The 22,711-nt window shown below is 43.2% G+C and overlaps 1 protein-coding gene across 2 annotated transcripts in view; it reads left to right on the top strand.

Moving 5' to 3' along the window:
• The window catches only part of PTCD2 (pentatricopeptide repeat domain 2), a 39,475-nt gene extending 20,292 nt beyond the window's left edge, over nucleotides 1–19,183 (top strand). For both annotated transcript variants that reach the window (XM_074952762.1, XM_074952761.1), the window contains 4 exons: nucleotides 2,689–2,802; nucleotides 5,272–5,346; nucleotides 11,753–11,866; nucleotides 15,224–19,183. In XM_074952762.1, coding sequence (XP_074808863.1) covers nucleotides 2,689–2,802; nucleotides 5,272–5,346; nucleotides 11,753–11,866; nucleotides 15,224–15,448 — 528 coding nt within the window. In that variant the 3' untranslated portion in view covers nucleotides 15,449–19,183. The remainder of the gene's footprint in view (nucleotides 1–2,688; nucleotides 2,803–5,271; nucleotides 5,347–11,752; nucleotides 11,867–15,223) is intronic.
• Nucleotides 19,184–22,711: the final 3,528 nt, after the last annotated feature.

The following is a 22,711-nucleotide window of genomic DNA, read 5'->3' as shown; positions in this document are numbered from 1 at the left end:
GGCTGAAGGTGACGGCTAGTGGCGTTCTGTTGTTTTCTGTGTTAGGCCTGTCCTGTAGTAGGTGACTTCTGGGAACTCTTCTGGCTCTATCAATCTGTTTGTTCACTTCCGCAGGTGGGTATTGTAGTTGTAAGAATGCTTGATAGAGATCTTGTAGGTGTTTGTCTCTGTCTGAGGGGTTGGAGCAAATGCGGTTGTATCGCAGAGCTTGGCAGTAGATGATGGATCGTGTGGTGTGGTCAGGGTGAAAGCTGGAGGCATGTAGGTAGGAATAGCGGTCAGTAGGTTTCCGGTATAGGGTGGTGTTTATGTGACCATCGTTTATTAGCACTGTAGTGTCCAGGAAGTGGATCTCTTGTGTGGACTGGACCAGGCTGAGGTTGATGGTGGGATGGAAATTGTTGAAATCATGGAGGAATTCCTCAAGGGCTTCTTTTCCATGGGTCCAGATGATGAAGATGTCATCAATATAGCGCAAGTAGAGTAGGGGCCTTAGGGGACGAGAGCTGAGGAAGCGTTGTTCTAAGTCAGCCATAAAAATGTTGGCATACTGTGGGGCCATGCGGGTACCCATAGCATTGCCACTGATTTGAAGGTATACATTGTCCCCAAATGTAAAATAGTTATGGGTAAGGACAAAGTCGCAAAGTTCAGCCACCAGGTTAGCCGTGACATTATTGGGGATAGTGATCTTGACGGCTTTTTAGTCCATCTTTGTGTGGAATGTTTGTATAGAGGGCTTCTACATCCATAGTGGCCAGGATGGTGTTATCAGGAAGATCACCGATGGATTGTAGTTTCCTCAGGAAGTCAGTGGTGTCTCGAAGGTAGCTGGGAGTGCTGGTAGTGTAGGGCCTGAGGAGGGAGTCTACATAGCCAGACAATCCTGCTGTCAGGGTGCCAATGCCTGAGATGATGGGGCGCCCATTATCACCCAGTTAAAATTTAACGGCAATAATACTTTTGCCATTTCATTAAAGACAAGATGCCTTTGATAAGGGGATATGCCAGGGTAGCCCTTTATGCGCTAAAGATGATTGAAATAAGATTATTTGAAATTTTAGTCTTTCATTGATTCTGCCACCCGTTTCTTAAAGTGGTACATGCTAAAATGATGGCTTGGGGAAAGCATATTCCAGAAGCTCTATAGAAGTGCAAAGTACTACTGTTAATATTGCAATATAGGAAGCTTCAGGAAAGCGATAAGCACACTCTTACAAGGAGAAACTCTCTAAAGTTGACGGCCTTAGGATGTAAAATTATGATGCTACTATAAGTAATAGTAATGCGTAATTATAGCTGTATAGATTTATTTTGAATAGCAATACCAGGAACCTGCTCAGAGAGAGAGATATATAGATATAGATACAGATATATATATATAGGATTTAAAGATGGGATTATTGCTCATGGATAAAAAAAGGAATTGTTGTTTAATCTTTGCACAGAAGTGTTTTTAAGGTTAGAAAACTGAATATTTCAAATCATTGTAAGGGATGGCTATCATCTGATTTCAGCAGGTGGTCTTTTCTGCTGCTGCCATGAAGGGCAGTACCTCTCTTACGGAGAACAAAATCTTTAGATAATAAGTCTGTCTGCTAATCATTGGAATAAGTCTCCAAAAACATACTTTAAATAAAATAACAAATGAAGGATCATTAACAGTAGTGAAGACTATCCATCACTATAATAAAATAACAGCCTTAAACATTGAAAGACCCAAATCATAAAACAGTCAGCGGCTACATCGCAGGTGTAACTCTTGAAGCCGTGGCAACAGAAAGCAGGAACAAATATTAGAAAAAAAAATTGAAGGTGATTAACTAAGCAGAAAATACATGGACAAACAAATTATATGATCCCATTGAAAATAGTGATGTAATATCAATGAGTGCCTTTGGCACACTGATCTGCACAGAAAGGCCCTGATCCTGCTGACTTCAGTGGGACTACTTGTGTGCATAAAGTTAAGTGTGTGTGTGTGTGTGTGTGTAAGTCTTTGTAGCAGCTGGCCCTAACAGAGTGTATGTTTAAGGCATTAGTGGAACATCTATGTGATTATTTATTTCCAAGAAATAATGCAAGTTATCCATACTGAAGAACTAGCAAAAATCTAAGCGATATTAGAATTCCTCCTATAGAACCATCTTTCAAAATGTATTCTGTAATAATTCTTATGGAAACAATGAATTCTCAAGTGCCTGGGTACAGACTTCTTTTAGATTAATGATATCTAGAAAGCATGTGGATTTCCTTTGAGATCCAATGCAGCTCGCAAAGCAATGTAACGATGAAAAGTCCATTTGCTTAGGAGGCATGCTGGCGGTGGGAGGGGCAGTGTCCATAGCGCTAAGCACAATGGTTCATGGGGCTGTTTTAGCCCTCTGAGCAGCCCACAATCAGGGCAATGCAAAGGTGGTTTAAAGTCAGCTTTGCTCCCACGATCCTGCCTCCCCTTGATTATACCTTTGGTGCTGACCTTCTCAGGAAGCACAGCACAGAATCTGCCCTGTAGTGTGGTGTAGTTTGGTTCAGGTGTGATGACCATTTGAAAAGATGTTTGTCTTGTTAGTCTTATGACGCATAAATTTTTATATACAATCTAGCTAATAAAATTCTGAAATCATGTGAAGCATTTGCTGCTTCTCTAAATGGACAATTACAATGTGGATTTAAATGTCTACACAGAACAGCCCAGAGTCTTGCAAAATCTGCACAAAGTTATTTGAAGAGGCTCAGTTAAAAGGAGATAACATGTCAAGACGAGCATACTGCTTTGCTGTAGCGTTTGCTCTGAAACAGGTACTGGGGTTTTATTTTTATTTAGTCTTTGATTCTGTTGACTTTCTGTGCAATATGGTAGTAAGCAGAAGGAAAAGGAAAAAGAAGGAGGTGTGTCTGTCTTTCATTGTGATTAGGCCTCTGAAAAAAGAGAATAATATAACTGTCCTTTAAAATGTGTGGGAATTTTGAAATCCTAGAATACATATTCAGTCCAGTGCACAGTTATTTCATAGAATCATAGACTTTAAGGTCAGAAGGGACCATTATGATCGTCTAGTCTGACCTCCTGCATAACGCAGGCCACAGAATCTCACCCACCCACTCCTGTAACAAACCTCTAACCTATCTGAGCTATTAAAGTCCTCAGATCGTGGTTTAAAGACTTTGAGGTGCAGAGAATCCTCCAGCAAGTGACCCATGCCCCATGCTGCAAAAGAAGGCAAAACCCCCCCCAGGGCCTCTTCCAATCTGCCCTAGAGGAAAATTCCTTCCCGACCCCAAATATGGCAATCAGCTAAACCCTGAGCATGTGGGCAAGACTCACCAGCCAGACACCCAGGAAAGAATTCTCTGTAGTAACTCAGATCCCCCCCCATCTAACATCCCATCACAGGCCATTGGGCATATGTATCGCCAATAGTTGAAGATCAATTAATTGCCAAAATTAGGCTATCCCATCATATCATCCCTTCCATAAACGTATCAAACCCTGTTAATGCAAAATCCCAACCTAGTATGAATTGAGATGGCTGTTAACAAAAGTAGTGCCCAGAGGCCAAAGACATAAACGTGGACCCTGCCCTGAAGACGTTGGGGAGAGTGTTAATGATGGTTTAACTCATGACTTCCTTGCTATTGGGGTGTGTGTGTGAGAGAGAGAGAACTGTAAGTTAAGTTATGCTCTAGGAAATATTTTGGGGAAGTTCTATAGCCCTTGTTACATGACAGGTCTAGATGATCACAATGGTCCCTTTTGGTCTTTGAATCAATGAAAAAATTAACAAAGCCCTTTGGTAATAACTAAATACCCACAGAAATAGTAACATAAATACAAAGACTGCTGTAAATTAGTTTCAGGGTAACAGCCGTGTTAGTCTGTATTCGCAAAAAGAAAAGGAGTACTTGTGGCACCTTAGAGACTAACCAATTTATTTGAGCGTGAGCTTTTGTGAGTTACATGCATCCGATGAAGTGAGCTGTAACTCACGAAAGCTCGTGCTCAAATAAATTGGTTAGTCTCTAAGGTGCCACAAGTACTCCTTTTCTTTTTGTAAATTAGTTGTCTATTAACAGCTTTCGAAACTGAAACAGAATACTACAAAATAGGAACAGCACCTACAGAGGCAGTGCTGATATCTCTATGCTGCCCTGACAGCATGCTCCAAACCTGACATAGAAGGGACCACCTTTAGGTGTCTGAGGCAGCATAGTCTGGAGGATCGAGGAATTAGAAAATTCTGAGTTGTAATCCCAGTTCTCACAGTGGATTGTTATGCAATCTTGAGCAATTCATTAACCCTCTCTGTGTCACTTTCCCCATGTGTAAAATGGGAATTATACTTTCTATCTCACCAGAGTGTTCTAAGGACTAATTAGTTGATGTGTGTGTATAGTGATTTGACTGTGTAAAGTGGTATTTAAATATTCAGTCTCCATGCTCATTCAATCCTTGGCCCCTGTGGTGCATCTCTATGAGCATAGAGACGGAATGATAATATCAACAAGGGTACTTCTATTAGTATCTGTTGTGGTGGTGCTTCTCGTGATGTGGACTTCTTTCCATGGCCTTTAGGTTAAAACCAAAATCTCATTCCATGTACAAGTATGGAGTCTCATTCTGTTGTATTCATAATGCCTTTATTTTGCTCACTAAAATATTTTAAATTCCTGTTTTACAAATGGAACAGCACTCTTGGACATACCTCCATATTCCTGAAGATATGGGGACTATGACATCATGTTGCATTATGTGCTTAAGAAGCGTATATAGTGATTTGATCACACATCAGTGCTGCCATATAATAATAGTACTGTAACATTGTATTGTATGATAAATTAGCCGATTTATATAGAATAGTAAATGTGCCTGGCTATGTCCACAATGTTAAAGCACTGAACAGTTAAGAGCTCCCCTTTCCAGCAGTTCAGCAAGGTATTTAAGGAGGTGAAAGTCGTATTGTCTCCAAGCTACACACCCTTCAGTACCTTGCTGAACTAGGGCCTTAAATTCTAAAGGCTCAAGATGCTACCATAGAGAGCTTCATGACAAAAGAAACACTGAGCAGGGTGTGTTTCTTACAGAGTCAACACTACATAGAATGAGTGGGTCTTTTGGAATATTTTGAAAGAGCATGGGTGGGGGTGTGTGGATATTTAATTGGGAGGCTGTACAAGCTAGCTGTTTTTAAGTTTTTGTAATAAAATTAGGTTTTGTACAAGCATAACTTGATATTTGTTCGGGGGGGTTTCTTTCTTTCTTCCTTCTAGAATGATGTGGTAAAAGCCCGGTCCTTTTATTCTCAGATCATGAACACAGAGAGCAGATTATGCAGTAATCTTAATGTAAGTGTGCTTATTTTGCATGTTCACATAGGCTTATGCAGCGAAAAATACTAAAGGAGTTACGTATACATTTAGACCCTGAGTTTCTACTGTCTCTTGCATCTTGTGTAATCATAGAGGTGTAGGACTGGAAGGGCCCTTGAGAGGTCATCTAGTCCAGTCCCCTGCACTCAAGGCAGGACTATGTAATACCTATCGATGTCTATGTATGATAGCACTTTTAGTACCTTTAGCTGAAAGAGCTCAGAGGAATCTAGCACGTGTATTTAGGAATGTAAAAAACATTGGTGATTTTGGGATAGCGGATCAATCACACATCTGCAAAATGAGCACACTCTGGATGTAAAATGCCACCCCTCTGATTTTTGGTGCTTATTATTTATTTATTTATTATTTGTAATACTGTAGCCTATAGGAGCCCTAGTTATGGATCAGGACTCCATTGTGCTAGGCACTATAGTGCTTGCGGTGGGGAGTCTCTAAGCTGACAGGAGAGAGCTTAATAACTCCTGCCTCTGAGAGCAGTGGTAGCTATGTCAGTGGAAGAAGCTGTCTGCACCGGCGCTTAGGTCAGTAGAACTTACATTGCTCAGGGGTGTGGATTATTCACACTCTTTAGTGAGATAAATTATACCAAAGTAACCTGTAGCATAGACAAGGTCTAAGGCCTGGTCTACACTACGAGTTTAGGTCGAATTTAGCAGCGTTATCTTGATTTAACCCTGCACCCGTCCATATGACAAAGCCCTTTTTTTGACTTAAAGGGCTCTTAAAATCGATTTCTTTACTTCACCTCCCGACGAGGGGATTAGCGCTGAAATTGGCCTTGCCGGGTCAAATTTGGGGTACTGTGGACGCAATTGGACGGTATTGGCCTCCAGGAGCTATCCTAGAGTGCTCAGTTGTGACCGCTCTGGACAGCGCTCTCAACTCAGATGCACTGGCCAGGTAGACAGGAAAAGGCCCGCGAACTTTTGAATTTCATTTCCTGTTTGGCCAGTGAGGTGAGCTCACCTGCACGGGTCACCATGCAGAGTTCATCATCACAGGAGACCATGCAGTCCCAGAATCGCCGAAGAGCTCCAGCCTGGACCGAACGGGAGGTACGGGATCTGATCGCTGTGTGGGGAGACAAATCCGTGCTGGCAGAACTCCGAAAAGACGAAATGCCAAAATATTTGAAAAAAAAAATCTCCAAGGGCATGAAGGACAGAGGTTATAACAGGGACCCACAGCAGTGCCGCTTGAAAATTAAGGAGCTCAGGCAAGCCTATCAAAAAACCAGAGAGGCAAACAGCCGCTCTGGTTCAGAGCCCAAGACATGCCGCTTCTATGATGAGCTGCATGCCATTCTAGGGGGTGCAGCCACCACTACCCCAACCCTGTGCTTTGACTCTGTCCAAGGAGTGGCAGGCAACACGGAAGTGGGTTTTGAGAGCGAGGAAGATGATAGCTCACAGCAAGGAAGCGGAGAAACCGGTTTCCCCAACAGCCAGGATCTGTTTCTCACCCTGAACCTGGAGCCAGTACCCCCCGAACCCACACAAGGCGGGCTCCCAGACCCTGAAGGCGGAGAAGGACCTCTGGTGAGTGTATCTTTGTAAATATTATACATCGTTTAAAAACAAGTGTGTTTAATGATTAATTTGCCCTGGCATTCGCGGCCAGTACGGCTACTGCAAAAGTCTGTTAACTTGTCTGGGGACAGAGCGGAAATCCTCAAGGGACATCTCCATAAAGCTCTCCTGGATGTACTCCAAAGCCTTTGTAGAAGGTTTCTGGGGAGGGCAGCCTTATTCCGTCCTCCACGGTAAGACACTTTACCACACCAGGCCAGTAACACGTAGTCGGGAATCATTGCAGAACAAAGCATTGCAGCATTTGGTCCCGGTGTTTGCTGGCATTCAAACAATATCCGTTCTTTATCTCTCTGTGTTACCCTCAGGAGAATGATATCATTAATGGTCACCTGGTTGAAATAGGGTGGTTTTAGTAAGCAGACATTCAGAGGTGCCCATTCCTGCTGGGCTGTTTGCCTGTGGCTGCACAGAAATCTTCCCCGCTGTTAGCCGTGCTGTGGGGGAGGGGTGAAGCCATCATCCCAGAGAATTGGGTGGGTGGGTGTGTGTGTGTCCAGAGGGAGGGGTTAGTTGGATTTCTGCTGCATGTGAACCCGGAAACCGCAGCCCCTCCTTTTAAATGGCCAACCCATTTTTAATGGGCAACCCAATGGCTGTTTGGTATGGGAAATGAGGGCGCTGCTGTTTGAAGCCATTCCCACATGTTATGAAGGTTAAAGAAGCCAAAAGACTGTGGCTTACCGTGGCTGCCTCCAAGCTGAATTCTGCTGCCCGGCCCTGCGTGAGTGATCTCTCACACCAAACCGGCATACCTCAATAAGAGGCAAAATGCAACCTTGTAATGAAAGCACATGTGCTATGTAATGTTAACAGCAAGGTTTACCGTGAAAGAGTGTACCCATTGTTCTATAAAATATGTCTTTTTGACTACCACTCTCCCTTTTTTTTTCCTCCACCAGCTGGATATGTTTCTCCTTCCCAGAGGCTAGCGAAGATTAGAAGGCAAAAAAAAACGCACTTGTGATGAAATGTTCTCTGACCTCATGCTGTCCTCCCACACTGACAGAGCACAGTAAAATACATGGAGGCAGACAATCTCAGAGTGCAGGAAAACACAATATGACCGCGAGGAGAGGTGGCGGGCTGAAGATGGTAGGTGGCGTCAGCTTGCTGAAAGAAGGCAGGAGTCAATGCTCAGGCTGTTGGAGGATCAAACTCATATGCTCTAGCGTATGGTTGAGCTGCAGGAAAGGCAGCAGGAGAACGGACCGCTGCTACCGCCCCTGTGTAACCAAACGACCTCCACCCTAGGTTCCATAGCCTCCTCACCCAGACGCCCAAGAACGTGGTGGGGGGGCCTCTGGCCACCCAGCCACTCCGCCCCAGAGGATTGGCCAAGCAACAGGAGGCTGGCATTCAATAAGGTTTAAAGTTTTAAAGTGCTATGTGGCCTTGTCCTTCCCTCCTCCACCACCCCACCTGGGCTACCTTGGCAGTTATCCCCCTGTTTGTGTGATGAATAAATAAAGAATGCATGAATGTGAAGCAACAATGACTTTATTGCCTCTGCAAGCGGTGATCGAAGGGGGGAGGGGAGGGTGCATAGCTTACTGGAAAGTAGAGTGAAACCAGGGCAGGGGGGTTCCATCAAGGAGAAACAAACAGAACTTTCACACCATAGCCTGGCCATTCCTGAAACTGGTTTTCAAAGCTTCTCTGATGCGCACTGCGCCCTCCTGTACTCTTCTAACTACCCTGGTGTCTGGCTGCGCGTAATCAGTGGCGAGGCGATTTGCCTCAACCTCCCGCCCCGCCATAAACATCTCACCCTTACTCTCACAGATATTGTGGAGCACACAGCAAGCAGTAATAACAGTGGGAATATTGGTTTTGCTGAGGTCTAACCGAGTAAGTAAACTGCGCCAGCACGCTTTTAAACGCTCAAATGCGCATTCTACCACCATTCTGCACTTGCTCAGCCTACAGTTGAGCAGCTCCTGACTACTGTCCAGGCTGCCTGTGTATGGCTTCATGAGCCATGGGAGCAAGGGGTAGGCTGGGTCCCCAAGGATAACTATAGGCATTTCAACATCCCCAACAGTAATTTTCTGGTCTGGAAAGTAAGTCCCTTGTTGCGGTTTTTGAAACAGACCAGAGTACGTGACGATGCAAGCGTCATGTACCTTTCCCGGCCATCCCACATTGATGTTGGGATATGTCCCTTGTGATCCACCAGTGCTTGCAGCACCATTGAAAAGTACCCCTTGCGGTTTATGTACTCGCTGCCTTGGTGCTCCGGTGCCAAGATAGGGATATGGGTTCTGTCTATGGCCCCACCACAATTAGGGAATCCCATTGTAGCAAAGTCGTCCACTATGACTTGCACGTTTCCCAGAGTCACTACCCTTGATATCAGCAGCTGAGGGATAGCGTTGGCTACTTGGATCACAGCAGCCCCCACGGTAGATTTGCCCACTCCAAATTGATTCCCGACTGAGTGGTAGCTGTCTGGCGTTGCAAGCTTCCACAGGGTTATCACCACTCGCTTCTCAACTGTGAGGGCTGCTCTCATCTTGGCATTCTTGCGCTTCAGGGCAGGGGAAAGCAAGTCACAAAGTTCCATGAAAGTGCCCTTATGCATGCGAAAGTTTCACAGCCACTGGGAATCGTCCCAGACCCGCAACACTATGCGGTCCCACCACTCTGTGCTTGTTTCCGGGCCCAGAATCGGCGTTCCACGCCATGAACCTGCCCAATTGATACCATGATGTGCACATTGCAGGGGCCTGTACTTTGTGAGAAGTCTGTGTCCATGTCCTCATCACTCTCGTCACCACACTGCAGTCACCTCCTCCTTGCCTGGTTTTGCTTTTCTTGCAGGTTATAGTCCTGCATATCCTGCTGGATAATGCGCGCGGTGTTTATAGTGCTCATAATTGCCACGGTGATCTGAGTGGGCTCCATGTTCCCAGTGCTATGGCGTCTGCGCTGAAAAAAGGCGCGAAACGATTGTCTGCCGTTGCTGTGATGGAGGGAGGGGCGACTGACAACATGGCTTTCAGCGTTGGCTTATAGGGAATTAAAATCAACAAAGGGGGTGGCTTTGCATCAAGGAGAAACAGAATGTCCCCCTCAAGGATAGAGCTCAAAACCCTGAGTTTAGCAGGCCGTTGATTTCACGGGGGGAGGGAGGAGAAAATGAATACAAATAAAATCTGGTCTATTTCTTGTTTTGATCCACTTCATCTATCTTTATACATCTTGCTGGCAGAAGATGATGCAGTATGACTGCTGGCCATCGTCAGCTCCTGGCTGTTCATTAAAAGATAGTGCAGTAGGACTACCAGCAGGACTGAATCACCATGAGACGAAACTTAAAAGGGTAATTACCTGGCTGAGTCACTCCAATGTTTGCCCAGGCGCCCCTGAACTCACCAAGGTTGGTTAAAAGAGCACCCTGGAGTACGTCAGCGGTGACTACCAGTCATACTGCACTGTCTGCTGCCAAAAGGCAATAAACTGCTGCTGTGTAGCAATGCAGTACCACGTCTGCCAGCACCCAGGAGACATGGTGATGGTGAACTGAGCGGGCTCCATGCTTGCCGTGGTATGGCGTCTGCTCGGGTAACCCAGGAAAAAAGGCGTGAAACGATTGTCTGCCGTTGCTTTCACGGAGGGAGGGAGGTAAGGGGGGCCTGACGATATGTACCCAGAACCACCCGCGACAATGTTTTTGCCCCATCAGGCATTGGGATTTCTACCCAGAATTTAAATGGGCAGCAGAGACTGGGGGAACTGTGGGATAGCTACCCACAGTGCAACGCTCCGGAAGTCGACAGTTGCCTCAGTACTGTGGATGCACTCCACCGACTAAATGCTGGATAAATGCACTAAGACCATTTGTGTGGGGACACACACAATCAACTGTATAAAAATGCTTTCTACAAAACCGACTTCTATAAATTCGACCTAATTTCGTAATGTAGACATAGGCTAAGAGAAAGACAACACTGTTTTACTTACTTTGCCCTTGCATTGTTCAAGTGTGAGTAACTACACAAGGTGCAAGGCAGTGGAGAAGAATCTGGTTTTTAGTACCTTGTAAGTATTTTAATGATGCAATGGGCTGCTCCAAAAATGGACTCCACTGTTTCTGTCATGGTCACTTTTAAAAATAAGTCACATTCTGGATTGTTACGAAAATAGTTCGTTTTTATTGAATATTTGTAGTAACAGAGAGAGGGGCTGCATGACCTAGTTTGGTGAGGATACAGCTGGGACCCAATTCTCATTCAGCTATTCCTTTTACTCTGGACCCTTGGGCAAGTTACTTTAATAATGCTGTTTTCTCCCCTCTAAAACTGCACTTTTAAAACACCACCATTTAGACAGGCAAAAACTCTTAAGTAAACTTTATAGCAAGCCCTGCCTCGGCTCTGTGCATATGTACATGCAGTGAATCTTTCGTTAGCTGCACATTTTACCAGCTTAATGAGGAAAATCCTTTGTATGTGATTTTCAGAAGTTAATAAGTCAGTAAAATCAAAACCAGTTTCCCCCAGAGCAACAAACATAGCTGTCTGTGAAGCCCACTGTCTCCATGACATGGTTCACCTTCCAAGGCCCAGTTGTTACACTGTAGAGGCTCTTCTGGTTAAGTCCTCCCCTCATGATTGGTAGAGGATCAATAGAGCATTTAAAAATTTAAACCTTTACAGTTAGCTTGTATTTAGTCCTGTCATCCTTGCCAGTGTCCTCCTTTTAACACATTTAAAGCATGCTTTTTGGTGGTGTGTATGATTTTCTATTTTTTCCTTTTTAAAAAGATTCTTGTACAGGCCAAGTCTGGGGCATTAGAAGACCTTATGCAGACACTGGAGGCAGCGTTGGATACAGGTACTTCACAATTGGTGAAAAGAGCTGAGTTTTCTGAGCAAGTGGTGAGTACTCCATAATTTGGTTAATTAAAAATCATGGAATCATTAACACTGAAGGTGAGACCTATTAGGTGATCATCTAGTCCAGGGGTCAGCAATCTTTTAGAAGTGGTGTGCTGAGTCTTCATTTATTCACTTTAATTTAAGGTTTCGCGTGCCAATAATACATTTTAACGTTTTTTAGAAGGTCTCTCTCTATAATTCTCTATAGTATGTAACTAAACTATTGTCATATGTGAACAAGGTTTTCAAAATGTTTAAGAAGCTTCATTTAAAATTAAATTAAAATGCTGATCTTACAGTGCCGGCCCACTCAGCCTGCTGCTGGCCTGGGGTTCCATTCACCTAGGCCGGCAGTGGGCTGATCAGGGCCTGCGGCCGGGACCCCGGCTGGCAAGGGGCCAGCAGCCAGAACCCCAGACCGGCAGTGGGTTGAGCGGGGTCGGAGTCGGTGGGTTGAGTGGGCTGGGTGTCCCCAGCAGACAGCAGCGTGCCATTAAAAATTGGCTCGCATGCCATCGGTTGCCAATCCCTGATCTAGTCGATTCCTTTCCCCTGCCAGAGCAGGTTTTCTTTTCCTCCAACATGTTTTCTAGTGCTTTGGCTTATTTAAGTAATTATTTTAGCATAGTTTGCAGATACTGAACAAAATAAGTGAAAGAACAAACATTACTTCAAAAACCTCATTATTATCATCATCAATGCTGTTCGTTTATCTAGTTTATCATCTTTTCTCTATTATACTAACTGTATTTAATGTTCTAGATAGCTTAAGGTACCTTAACCCGATAAGTGAATAAACTTGATGATCACTTTTCTGTTTCTCTTCAAACATAACAACAGTTCTGTTGAATAGGAATGGGGAGGAAGAATGATCTTGTTTAAAAACAGGACTGGACATCATGAGACCTGTTTTATATTCATGGCTCTGGCAAAACCTTCCTTTGTGACCTTAAGCTAGAACTTGCTTTCCCTGGGTAAAATTTTCAAAGTGCCTAAATAACTTAGGAGCCTAAATTTAATTTTCAGAAGTGACTTAGGCCCAGATCCACAAAGCAACTTAGGCATTGTGATGCGCAGTGTCACAATGCTGAAGTTTTAGGCGCCTCCAAAATCATAAGAACAACACTGTGATCCACAAAGCCTGAGTTAGGCACCTGAGCTCCCCTTACAATGAATGGGCAGAGATAGACACCTTAGTATACGATCCACAAAAGCCAGCATGCTAGGCAGGGAGCTACCAAAGTTAGCCAGTGAGAGATGGCAATGAGAAAGGTGTGTGTGCTACGCCCCGCCTCTCTCAAGGAGATAAGCACCTAAGTCTGAGCTGCAGGGAAGCACCTGTCTTTGCTGGCAATCTACAACTCGGGGGAGATAGGTGCTCCTCCGCCCAACTCGAATGCAGGGCCTGATCAGGTAGGCATGCTCAGAGGCCACCTGACTCCACACAAAACAGCCGGAGGAAGAGGCGCTCTTACAACCTTTATCCCAGTGGTTAGGGTACTCACCTGGGATGGGGGAGACCACTGGTTCAAGTCCCCCCTTCATCTGAGTGGGGGGGAGCAGAGATTTGAACAGGGACTGGCCACCTCTGAAATGGGTTATCTAACCATGGGGCTATAAGATATTTGCGTGAGTCTCCTTCAATCTATCCTATTGAAGTTGTTTCTCTTTAATTGAATAATTAAATATTAATTGGGCCAAAGAAAAAGTGAGACTCATTCTATAGTCCAGTGGTTAGGGCACTCACCTGAGAGGTGACAGATCCTAGTTCCCTTCTCAGCAGGCAGAGGGCGGGAGGTGGGGACACACATCCCGGATGAGTACCCATAACCTTTCACCCAGTGGTTAAAGGAAGCTGCTTCTCCCTCCCCTCCGCCCATCGGCTGTTTTGGGGGGAGTTAGGCAGCCTCTGAGCACGCCTGCTGGTTCAGACCCCACATGCGAGTTGGGCAGAGGAATGCTTATCTTCCCCTGGCTTATGGATCCCTGTGGAGCTGAGGCAGAAGAGAGGCATCTGGATGCCTAGAGCAAGGCAGCAGTGTGCATGCACAGAGACAGAGCCTAGGTGCCTAGGGAACTTTTTACTGCCAAAACATAGATATCTATAGGGTCAGGTGGCAGCCAACTGGGGGTTTTGTGGATCACAGTAGCACCTAAAACCAGGACTTAGATGCCTAGGTACTTTTGTGGATTCAGGCCTTACTAGCCTAAGTCTTGTTTAACATCAGTGGAACTTATTGTCCTAAGTCATGTAAGTGCTTTTGAAAATTGTACACCCTGTGTCTTACCTTCCCCATCAGGATGTTGTGAGGCTTACTACTGTTTGTAAAGTATTTTGAGATTTCCTACAGAAAAAGTATTATCATGCCATTACTATATTAATCAGTAGGCAGAATATGTTCAAGGAAAACGCTGATCTAGTTGGGTTTGGCAGCATGGCTTTTTCTTTTTCTGCAAATGTTTAGCAGCATGTTGAACTTGTTCACTTTGAACACGTTTACTGACTGAGCCATTGTCAGAATACAAAAATACCTGCTTAAACACTTTTCTGTAGGATTAATGGGGTGATGGAGAAAGAGTCAGTATCAAACACAATTGTTGGTAGAAAGATTATCATGTAGTATATGTATCTTTTAAACTACTACAAACAATAAGATACGTAAAATAAGGTTTTTAAAAAGCAGCATCCTGGTTTTGTAATTTAAGTGTTTTCATGATCAGACCTCAACTCCCAGGGGTTTTTTCCCCTCCATTTTCTTTACCAGGTTACAAATGTTTTGTTTTTTAAATAAAAGATTTATAAACTTGTCAAAGACCAAACACAAATCTTACCCCTTTCCTGTGCAGAGTGCATTATTCATCAAATCCATATCCAGCAGATTTTCTTCTGAGTTCATCTCTTTGTACAGATTCATGGTGTACAGAACTTTTGAGCATTATAGCAGCCTAATTTTTATTGATGGCATTGTAAGTGTAACATGCTAGATTACGTTCATTAAATTATAGTGTTGATCTGGGAAACAGATTCCAGGATACAATTATACCACTTGGGTTTAAAGAAGAAATAACTGTGTTTTTACAGTCTGTACTAGGACTGAAAAGAATACTTGGATACTTTACAGAAGCTCTTAATCTAATAAACTCTCGTTCATTGGTTTTCAACACATGGTCAGTGGTATGTTGCCTTGTAACATTCTGTTTAACAATCTCTTCTTGCAGATGGTTATGCTAACCTTGCGTCTCACTGTCACCACTTTTTTTTTATTGAATGGTTGGTTGTGTTGCCTGGAAGGCAGTGATTAAATGAGATTTTTATTTGCCGGACTGTTACAATGTGCCATTATCTCTTCTTCAAAGCTGGCTACAGTCAGGGAAGAGTTGGAGGAAAACTCTGTTTTTCGTGCTGGCTTAGAAGATATCTGTGCCAAGCTGCAAGCAAGAGGACAGGTAACCAAGCTGACTCTGGATGACCTGCTGTGCCAGACTCCTTATGGAAAGAAGCGCCATATGCAGTTATTAAAGCAAGAGCAAGTGAGCCGTCGGACTTTCAGACCACTTAAATCTGCTCTGTTAGCTGAGTAGTTCTCTATTTGACGGAAAATTATACTAACAATAGCATCACTTTAAAAAATGTGTGAATAAGGCATCTCTTCTTCCCCTATCTTGCAGACAGATGTTTTAAGCCATTTGTCTGAAACAAGTGTTGTGTTTTCTGACTGCTAGCCCTGCATGCCCCACCAGGGATCTGAGAGTCAAGCAGAGTTCTTTCCTTCTTGTGTGGTCTCCCCAGTAATAAAAGTTATGAGTCCAAGTTATGACCTTGGTGATCTATGTATCTCTATTGCTTTTGGTTGGTTTTGCACATGTTGAAACAATTGGCCCTATCAGTGGAAGTTAGTAAATAATCCAATAGACATACAAGAAAGAATAGAATCCAACTCAGTCTCCTCTGTGTTGACTTTGCAGAAGCAGCAGGAGTAAAAGCTTAGGCCCTGATCCTGCAATAAAATCCACACTGGCAGACCCCTGCACCTATATGTAGCCTCACTGAAGTCAGTAGGGCTATATGCAGAAACAGGACTCTTCCCATGCAGGGTCAGAGGCATAGTCATTCAAGTGAGCCGGTATGACTCTGAAAACATGTGGGGCACAAGTTGCGTAAAACTGGCATTGTCTTACTCAGCCAATCACTTCTTGGTGCAGAATTCCACTCGCAGCTCTGGCACTACAACACATTTCATAGCTGACGCACACGTTCACTCTGTCAACTTGTCTTTTGTTCACTAAGTCTTCTCCTGCTTTGTCCCCTTAGTATTGTCATCATTAGTTACTATGGAAACAGTGTCATGGGTATGGGCTTGGTTTTGTGACCTCCACAAGTGCAGCATAAAGGATTTACCGAATCATTTGAAGTTCAGACCATGATTTGAGAAATGTAGGAGTCTGTGTGCTGGTTTCATGACCACATGCATGTGGTCAAGATAAAATACCACACACACACACATTTGTGTTGGTATTACAGTTGGTTTTGGAAGACTTGTTCTGATCTGCAACATGTTTAACTTTTTGTTAGATGTGTAATTCATTGGCTTACTGATTCATGACAACTTTCTTCTTATCCTCAATTGGGAATTTTCTCATTAGTTCTAACTCAATATGGACACTAAAGAAGCTTAGAATGTTTTCTTTTGAAATGCAAATTCATACAATATTTGTAAATGTATTTGATAAAGGCTGCGTTTCAATGCAGTAATGGCTAAACGTTAATTGAAGTTAGACTGAAAGGAGCAGAGTATTGTTTATGCACTCAGAAGGATGCATTTGACATTTAGGAGAAAAATAGCTTCATGCAAAATGCACTTTTATGTATAATGAAAAATAGTATGACTTGTCTTTGTTACATTACTAATGTCTCTTCAGTTTTGCTAGATTACTTTTGGTAAATCTCCAAATCTATGTTTAGTACAAAAATGTGTGCTTCTTGTACGGCTGCTGTTCCTAGGTATGTATGTCAGTATTCTGCAGATCAGCTTTTCTCATTGGCCAGGCCGCTCTTTCGTTTTTCAAACCAGTCCAAGCCACTGTCCTGTCTGCGACTTGGAAGGTTTATTTTTAATGTTATTTTGTGCCACTAAAGTCCACCATCAGTACAGGTCGTGGCTGACTAATCCTCCACCTTTGCTCTTCTTTGGTCTTGCCAGAGTGGAGGATAAAGCCAACAGGGCATGGTTAGTCACCAGCTTCCATCTGCCCAGCCAAGTGTTTCTGTCAATCTGTCTCTCCCACCCTCCACCCCCGTTGTATTGATTAGGATGGAAGTGAATACCATGGCAATAGCATGAGGGGCATTTCTCCACTCTGGTTGTTCCCATCGCTCTATTGAACATGGAGGTATGAACATAGAGGTAAGAGAAATGGGGACCAGAGAGAGGGTTGCTGAAACCAGGTTACACTCCCTTATCCTCAGGGGCAGGAGGGAAAAACTGTGACTATGGTAATTGAATCTGGTACCTCTTTTGATGGTCATTTGTAAGTGAAGCAAAGATGCGATGATCTCACCAGGGTGGAATATGGTAACTGAGAATGTATAAAATGGGAAGCATGTGTTTATAGGAGGGGAGGTGGGAATCCTCTTTTTCAGATTACTAGGCCTAGAACAAAGCAAGAATGAAAAATTGTCTAGACTAACTCTTGTTGGTACTTTAAAACACATGTACTTTACCTGTTAGATATCTCTTAGGTAATAAATAAAATCAAGCATACATCAGTCTATTAGATTAATAATCTCCTAGAAGTAGAGGCTCTTTTTTCCCCCTTAAGTACGCTATTAGTCTGTAATAAGTATTGATAGTGTTTTTGAAAGGTTTGAAAATCATGGAAAGAAACTTATAATGCAAAAAAGAGAGAGTCAGTCTTTGAGAAATGCTCTCCTAGAACTGCTACATACCACACCAGCAGCGCCACACCCTTCCAAAAAACTGAGGGAAGTGTGGACCTCGAAAACATGAGCTTGTGTAATTCAGCACCGTAATAAAATTATAGGGCTTAATAATGGTGGACCAAAATTGTGTGGTATAAAGAATAAATAACGCCTTAGTGGAAACTAAAGGAGGCAGCCAAATACGAATAGTAAGTTCAGAGGAGAAAAAAAATAAAGGTAGCTAAAATTCAGAATAAGTTGATACTTGCCAAGATGTTTACTGTAACATTTCTATAACAGTCTTAAACTGGAAACATATTCATGTATCAAGGAAGATAAGAGTACAAGCAAACTCTATGGTTATGTTCTTATGCTTTGTTACATTCATGCACAGTTATGTTTAAATTAAATGTAGTCAAGTTCTAAGCAAGTTGCCAGTGGTCTCACAAATTGTGCATGTCCTGGAGTTGTAATAAAAAAACCTCAGTGTATTATAATATTGTCTATTAATTTAGGGCTCAGCCGAGCAAAGTGCTAACCGCTCTGGTTCTGATTCAGCTGCGTACTTAACCACGTGCTTATTATAACTATGTGAGTAATGTGACTGAATGTGGGCCATGTGAGCCATCGGTGAAACTACTCATGCTTAAAACTAAGCACACGCTTAAGCGCTTTGCTGGATTGGAGTCAGAATGCTCGGAATCCTGGGGAATCAAGCCTTTCACAGATACAATGTACCCATCTATTATACAATACACTGTACAATATTGCATCCAGACACAACAACAAAATACCATACAAATTAAAAATAATTGGAATAAAAAAATTTGTGAAGACAAGCCATAAAAACAAAGAGAAACCAGTGTCACAAAACTCAACTGGTAGAGTTATCTTGCTTGACAGGTGACTGCAAAAGAAAGGAAATATTCTAATTTCAAAGTAATAAATAATCTGATGACATTTCCTTGTTTATCTTTATTGTGTTATTCACGCAAAAGATAAATGATGGATCATGCCGCTTTAACCATTCATAGTCTGATGGCTCTATCACACATTATGTATTTTTATTTTTAAAACAAACTAAAATCCTTTTGCTGCACAGTATAGACTGAAAGAAGAAAGTCTGTATGCTCCTGTCTTCCACTAGCTGCTTATGTGACACAGCATACAACAGAGGGCGCTCCAGCTCATGCCTCCTAGCAATATAAAAGTCTGATTTAAAAGTGGGTATTTTTAATTAATGAGATTACATGTAAAACAATGATAAAATGAAGTGTTTGACCTCTAGCAACCCAAGCCTGCTTAAACAATCTGAAATAGGAAATTGGGGATTTAATTGATAGTGATTTTTTGTTTGGTTATTGGCATAGACTCAAAACCCAGACGTCCGTGGCATTTAATTGGAAAATTGCCTCAATAAATTTACTAAAACAAAATAATCTCTGACATTACTTCATGACAGAAGGTGTTTAAAGAATTCTGAATGGCATGCATGAGAAGGTATCTACCCATAATCAAAGAAGAGGGAATGATATATAATGTTTTCATTAGGAGTTACAGAAAATTTCCAAATGTTTTATTGCAAATCATCAAATTTTGAGAAGTGTCTTTTAGGCTCAGCACCATCTTGATGACTAAAGTTGGTACCTCTTGAGGTTATACAAGGGATTAATATTCATATACTTTTCACAGTAAAATAAGATGTGCACCTGTGATGCCTTCTAAAGATTTTTCTTTTTACTGTCACTCTGTACATTCTGTCATTTCCTCTTGGTTTAATATCTTTTTAGTCCATTTTCCCTCTCCCAACTAGTAATTTGAGAGAGTATTTTAGGATTCCCCCCACTTTATTTTCCTTCCCAACAAAACCCTCATTTGTCATGTTATTGGTAGAAGAGAAGGACTGTTCCCAGGCCTCAAAAAATAAGTCTTGATTCTGTTTTACACATAACTAGTTTAAATAACTTTAACCTTCATTAGATCTTTGTAGTGTTGCTTAAGGTAGGTGTGGAATATAATACATATGACTAGTGCCATCCTATATTATTTTATTTTTATTTTTTTTAACGAAAGCTGGGAGCTCCAGGATCTGGTAATCAGGTGACTCCAAGAGCTGGAACATTAAGAAAACACCAGTTCTTTGAGATGGTGTCAGCGTCGCTCCACTGTAGATGTGCATGCTATTTTTGAATACCAGTATCTGTTGGGGCCATGCTCCTCCTGTGCTAGAGTATAAAACAGAGGTTCTCAAACTGTGGTCCATGGACCACCAGAGGTCCATGAGCTCCGTTCAGGAGGTCCATGGATAGTTTCCGCTAAGGTGCGTATCTGGGCAGCTGCACATGAGACAATGAAGGGCCACCCACTTAATTAGTGGAGCTGTGCAGGTGTGGCTCCACTAATTAGGTGCCTGGATCCTGGAGAAGACGCACAGGTGAGGTGGTGGTCTCAGGAGGAATGAGGGGCAGTGGGGTTAGAAGAGGGGGTGGGGGGAATTTGGGACTTGCAGGGCTGCGGCAGCTCCAGGGCTGCGGCTGCCGGGGAGAGATGGCCCTACTTCCCAGCCTCAGCTCTGTGGTTGCTGTGATGTGGGAGAGAGGGAGAGACCCCCCTCCTTCTCAGCCCCAGCTCGGGGGCTGCCGCGGTGGGGGAGAGAGGGCACATCCATCACGTTAGAAAGGTAAGACTACTGATATTAAAATATGAGTTGTGTGCTTTTATTTATAGAACAAAAAAAGTTGGTTTTTTTTATATAGCGCTTTTATCCAAAACGCTTTAAAATGGTTAGCTAACGGGACAAACAACATTTGGAAAGATCATTAAGTGGCCTTCCAAGACCCTCAGCAATTTTCAAGTGGTCCGCAGAAAAAAAAATTTTAGAACCACTGTTTTAAAGGATGGAGCAGCTGTGACCCTCCTTCAGTTTCCTCTTACTGCCCAGGGTAGCAAGATGTAACCTGACCAAAGTCCAACTTGCTTTTATTTGAGCTTCAAACTCAGCTTTTAGACTAGTTGGCTTAATCCTTCTTCACCCTCCTTACCTTTGTTAATTTTCTTTATTTGGACATCCCAAAACATAAAAAGATATCCCCCCTATATACTGCATAATACAATGGGGCAAGGCACTTTGCATGGATTCTAATCCTTCAGGGTCTAAGCTGTTTCAGAGTTGCAAAGGATTCGTTCCCCTGGTCAATAGGCATAGCCAATATCTCTCCTCTCTGAGGGAGAGTATGTCCGAGATAAGTGTTCAGTGTGTAAATCTTTCTCATTGAGGACTCGCAAGTTAAGGGAATGGATTAATAAAAAAAAGGGATGAAGTATTCCACTCCCTGAAGAACTCAAAAAGACCACTCTAAGATCACCGAGGATACATCATTAACCCCCTTCAGGAAGCCCTCCAAATATCGGCCCCAACAAAAACAGAAGGCTAACCCATGCTCTTGGGGCACATAGCCAGAGCATCCATTGTAGAAACAACCTCAATACTTGAGGAGTTATCTGTCAACTGCCTCCTTTATCACCCACCCCACCTCCTCATCCAGACAAATGGGCGTGTTGGGAGCCACACTGGAACCAATCAGGAGCTAGTCTTCAGGAGCTGCCTTGTCTTGTTCCCTCAAACAAATGGATGTTGGAGATGATTGCTGACAGTTATCACAGTCGCTTTCACTCTTCCCCCTATGTATCTTCCTTCCCCAGCCCTCATCAGGGACCCTTCTATTTACAGCCTATTAAAAAAGAAGTAGTGTTTTTGCTTTGCTGTAGAAGATGTTCCTCAGGACTACAAGAGAAGAGGCTTCTACTCGTGGTATTTCCTTATCTCAAAGAAGAAAGCGGGTCTTTGTCCTATCCTGGACCTAAGGCGGCTGAACAAATACTGCCTCAGATTCAGGATGGTAATGCTTGCCTCCTTCATTCCTGTCACTTGAGACTCAGAACTGGTTTGTGCCTTTTGACTTACAGGATACATATTTCCAAATAGCCTCAGGAAGTACTTGACTCACAGGAGGATAAAATCATTACCAGTATGAGGTACTACCATTTGGTCTCTCCACAGCTGAACCATTCGCCTCCCACAACATTCCATAAGGCAAGGTAGTACTCTGACATATCCCCAAATTTCATTCCTAAAGCAGTCTCAGATTTTCATCTAAATCTGTCCATCAATCTGCCTGTTGTCTTTCTAACAACACACTTCATGCTGGGAGAAAAGAAAGTGTACACACTAGATGTATCCAGGACTTTGGTTTATTACATTGACAGGACCCAACCATTCAGACTGTTGCCTTGTCTGTGTATTGCCATAGCTGGGCATTCAAAAGGTCAAGCCATCTCTTCACAGCGAATACGAAAACAGATAACAATGCATCTTGCCGTGTCACCAGTTGGCTGGTGTACCTCTGCCACTGAACATCAAGCTAACTCCACAAGAGCAAAGCAATTTGTCTTCTTCCAGCTTCAGGAATGTGCCAGTGTCAGAAATCTTGCAAGGCAGCAGCATGGACTGCCTGACTTTGGTGAATTTAGCTACTACGCCAGATGCCACGTTTGGGAGAGCGGCATCTACAATTGCTGTTCGACTGATACAACTGGGACTCCTCATTATCAATATCCTGAAGAGGATACTGCCTGCCAGTCACCTCAGTGGGATTCCCCACAGACACATACTTGAAAAAGAAAGCATGGTTACTTACCTAACAGTAACTGTGGTTCTTCAAGATGATGTAGTCAGTGTGGATCCCACAGCCCATCCTTCATTGCTGCTTTTGGAGTCCTCAGCTACCATGGTGCTCTAATTACTATGGAACTAAAGGAGAACTGCAGCCCTGGGAAGGGCATGCACATTTAGAGTGGGATCCTCATCATCCCCACTGACTGCATCATTAAGCCCTGCAGGAACTGGGTTCAAGTAACCATTCTGT

The sequence above is a fragment of the Natator depressus genome, chromosome 5, assembly GCF_965152275.1.
Source record: "Natator depressus isolate rNatDep1 chromosome 5, rNatDep2.hap1, whole genome shotgun sequence".
Taxonomy (NCBI): Eukaryota; Metazoa; Chordata; order Testudines; family Cheloniidae; genus Natator; species Natator depressus.
This window is presented reverse-complemented; position numbering and strand designations above follow the sequence as displayed.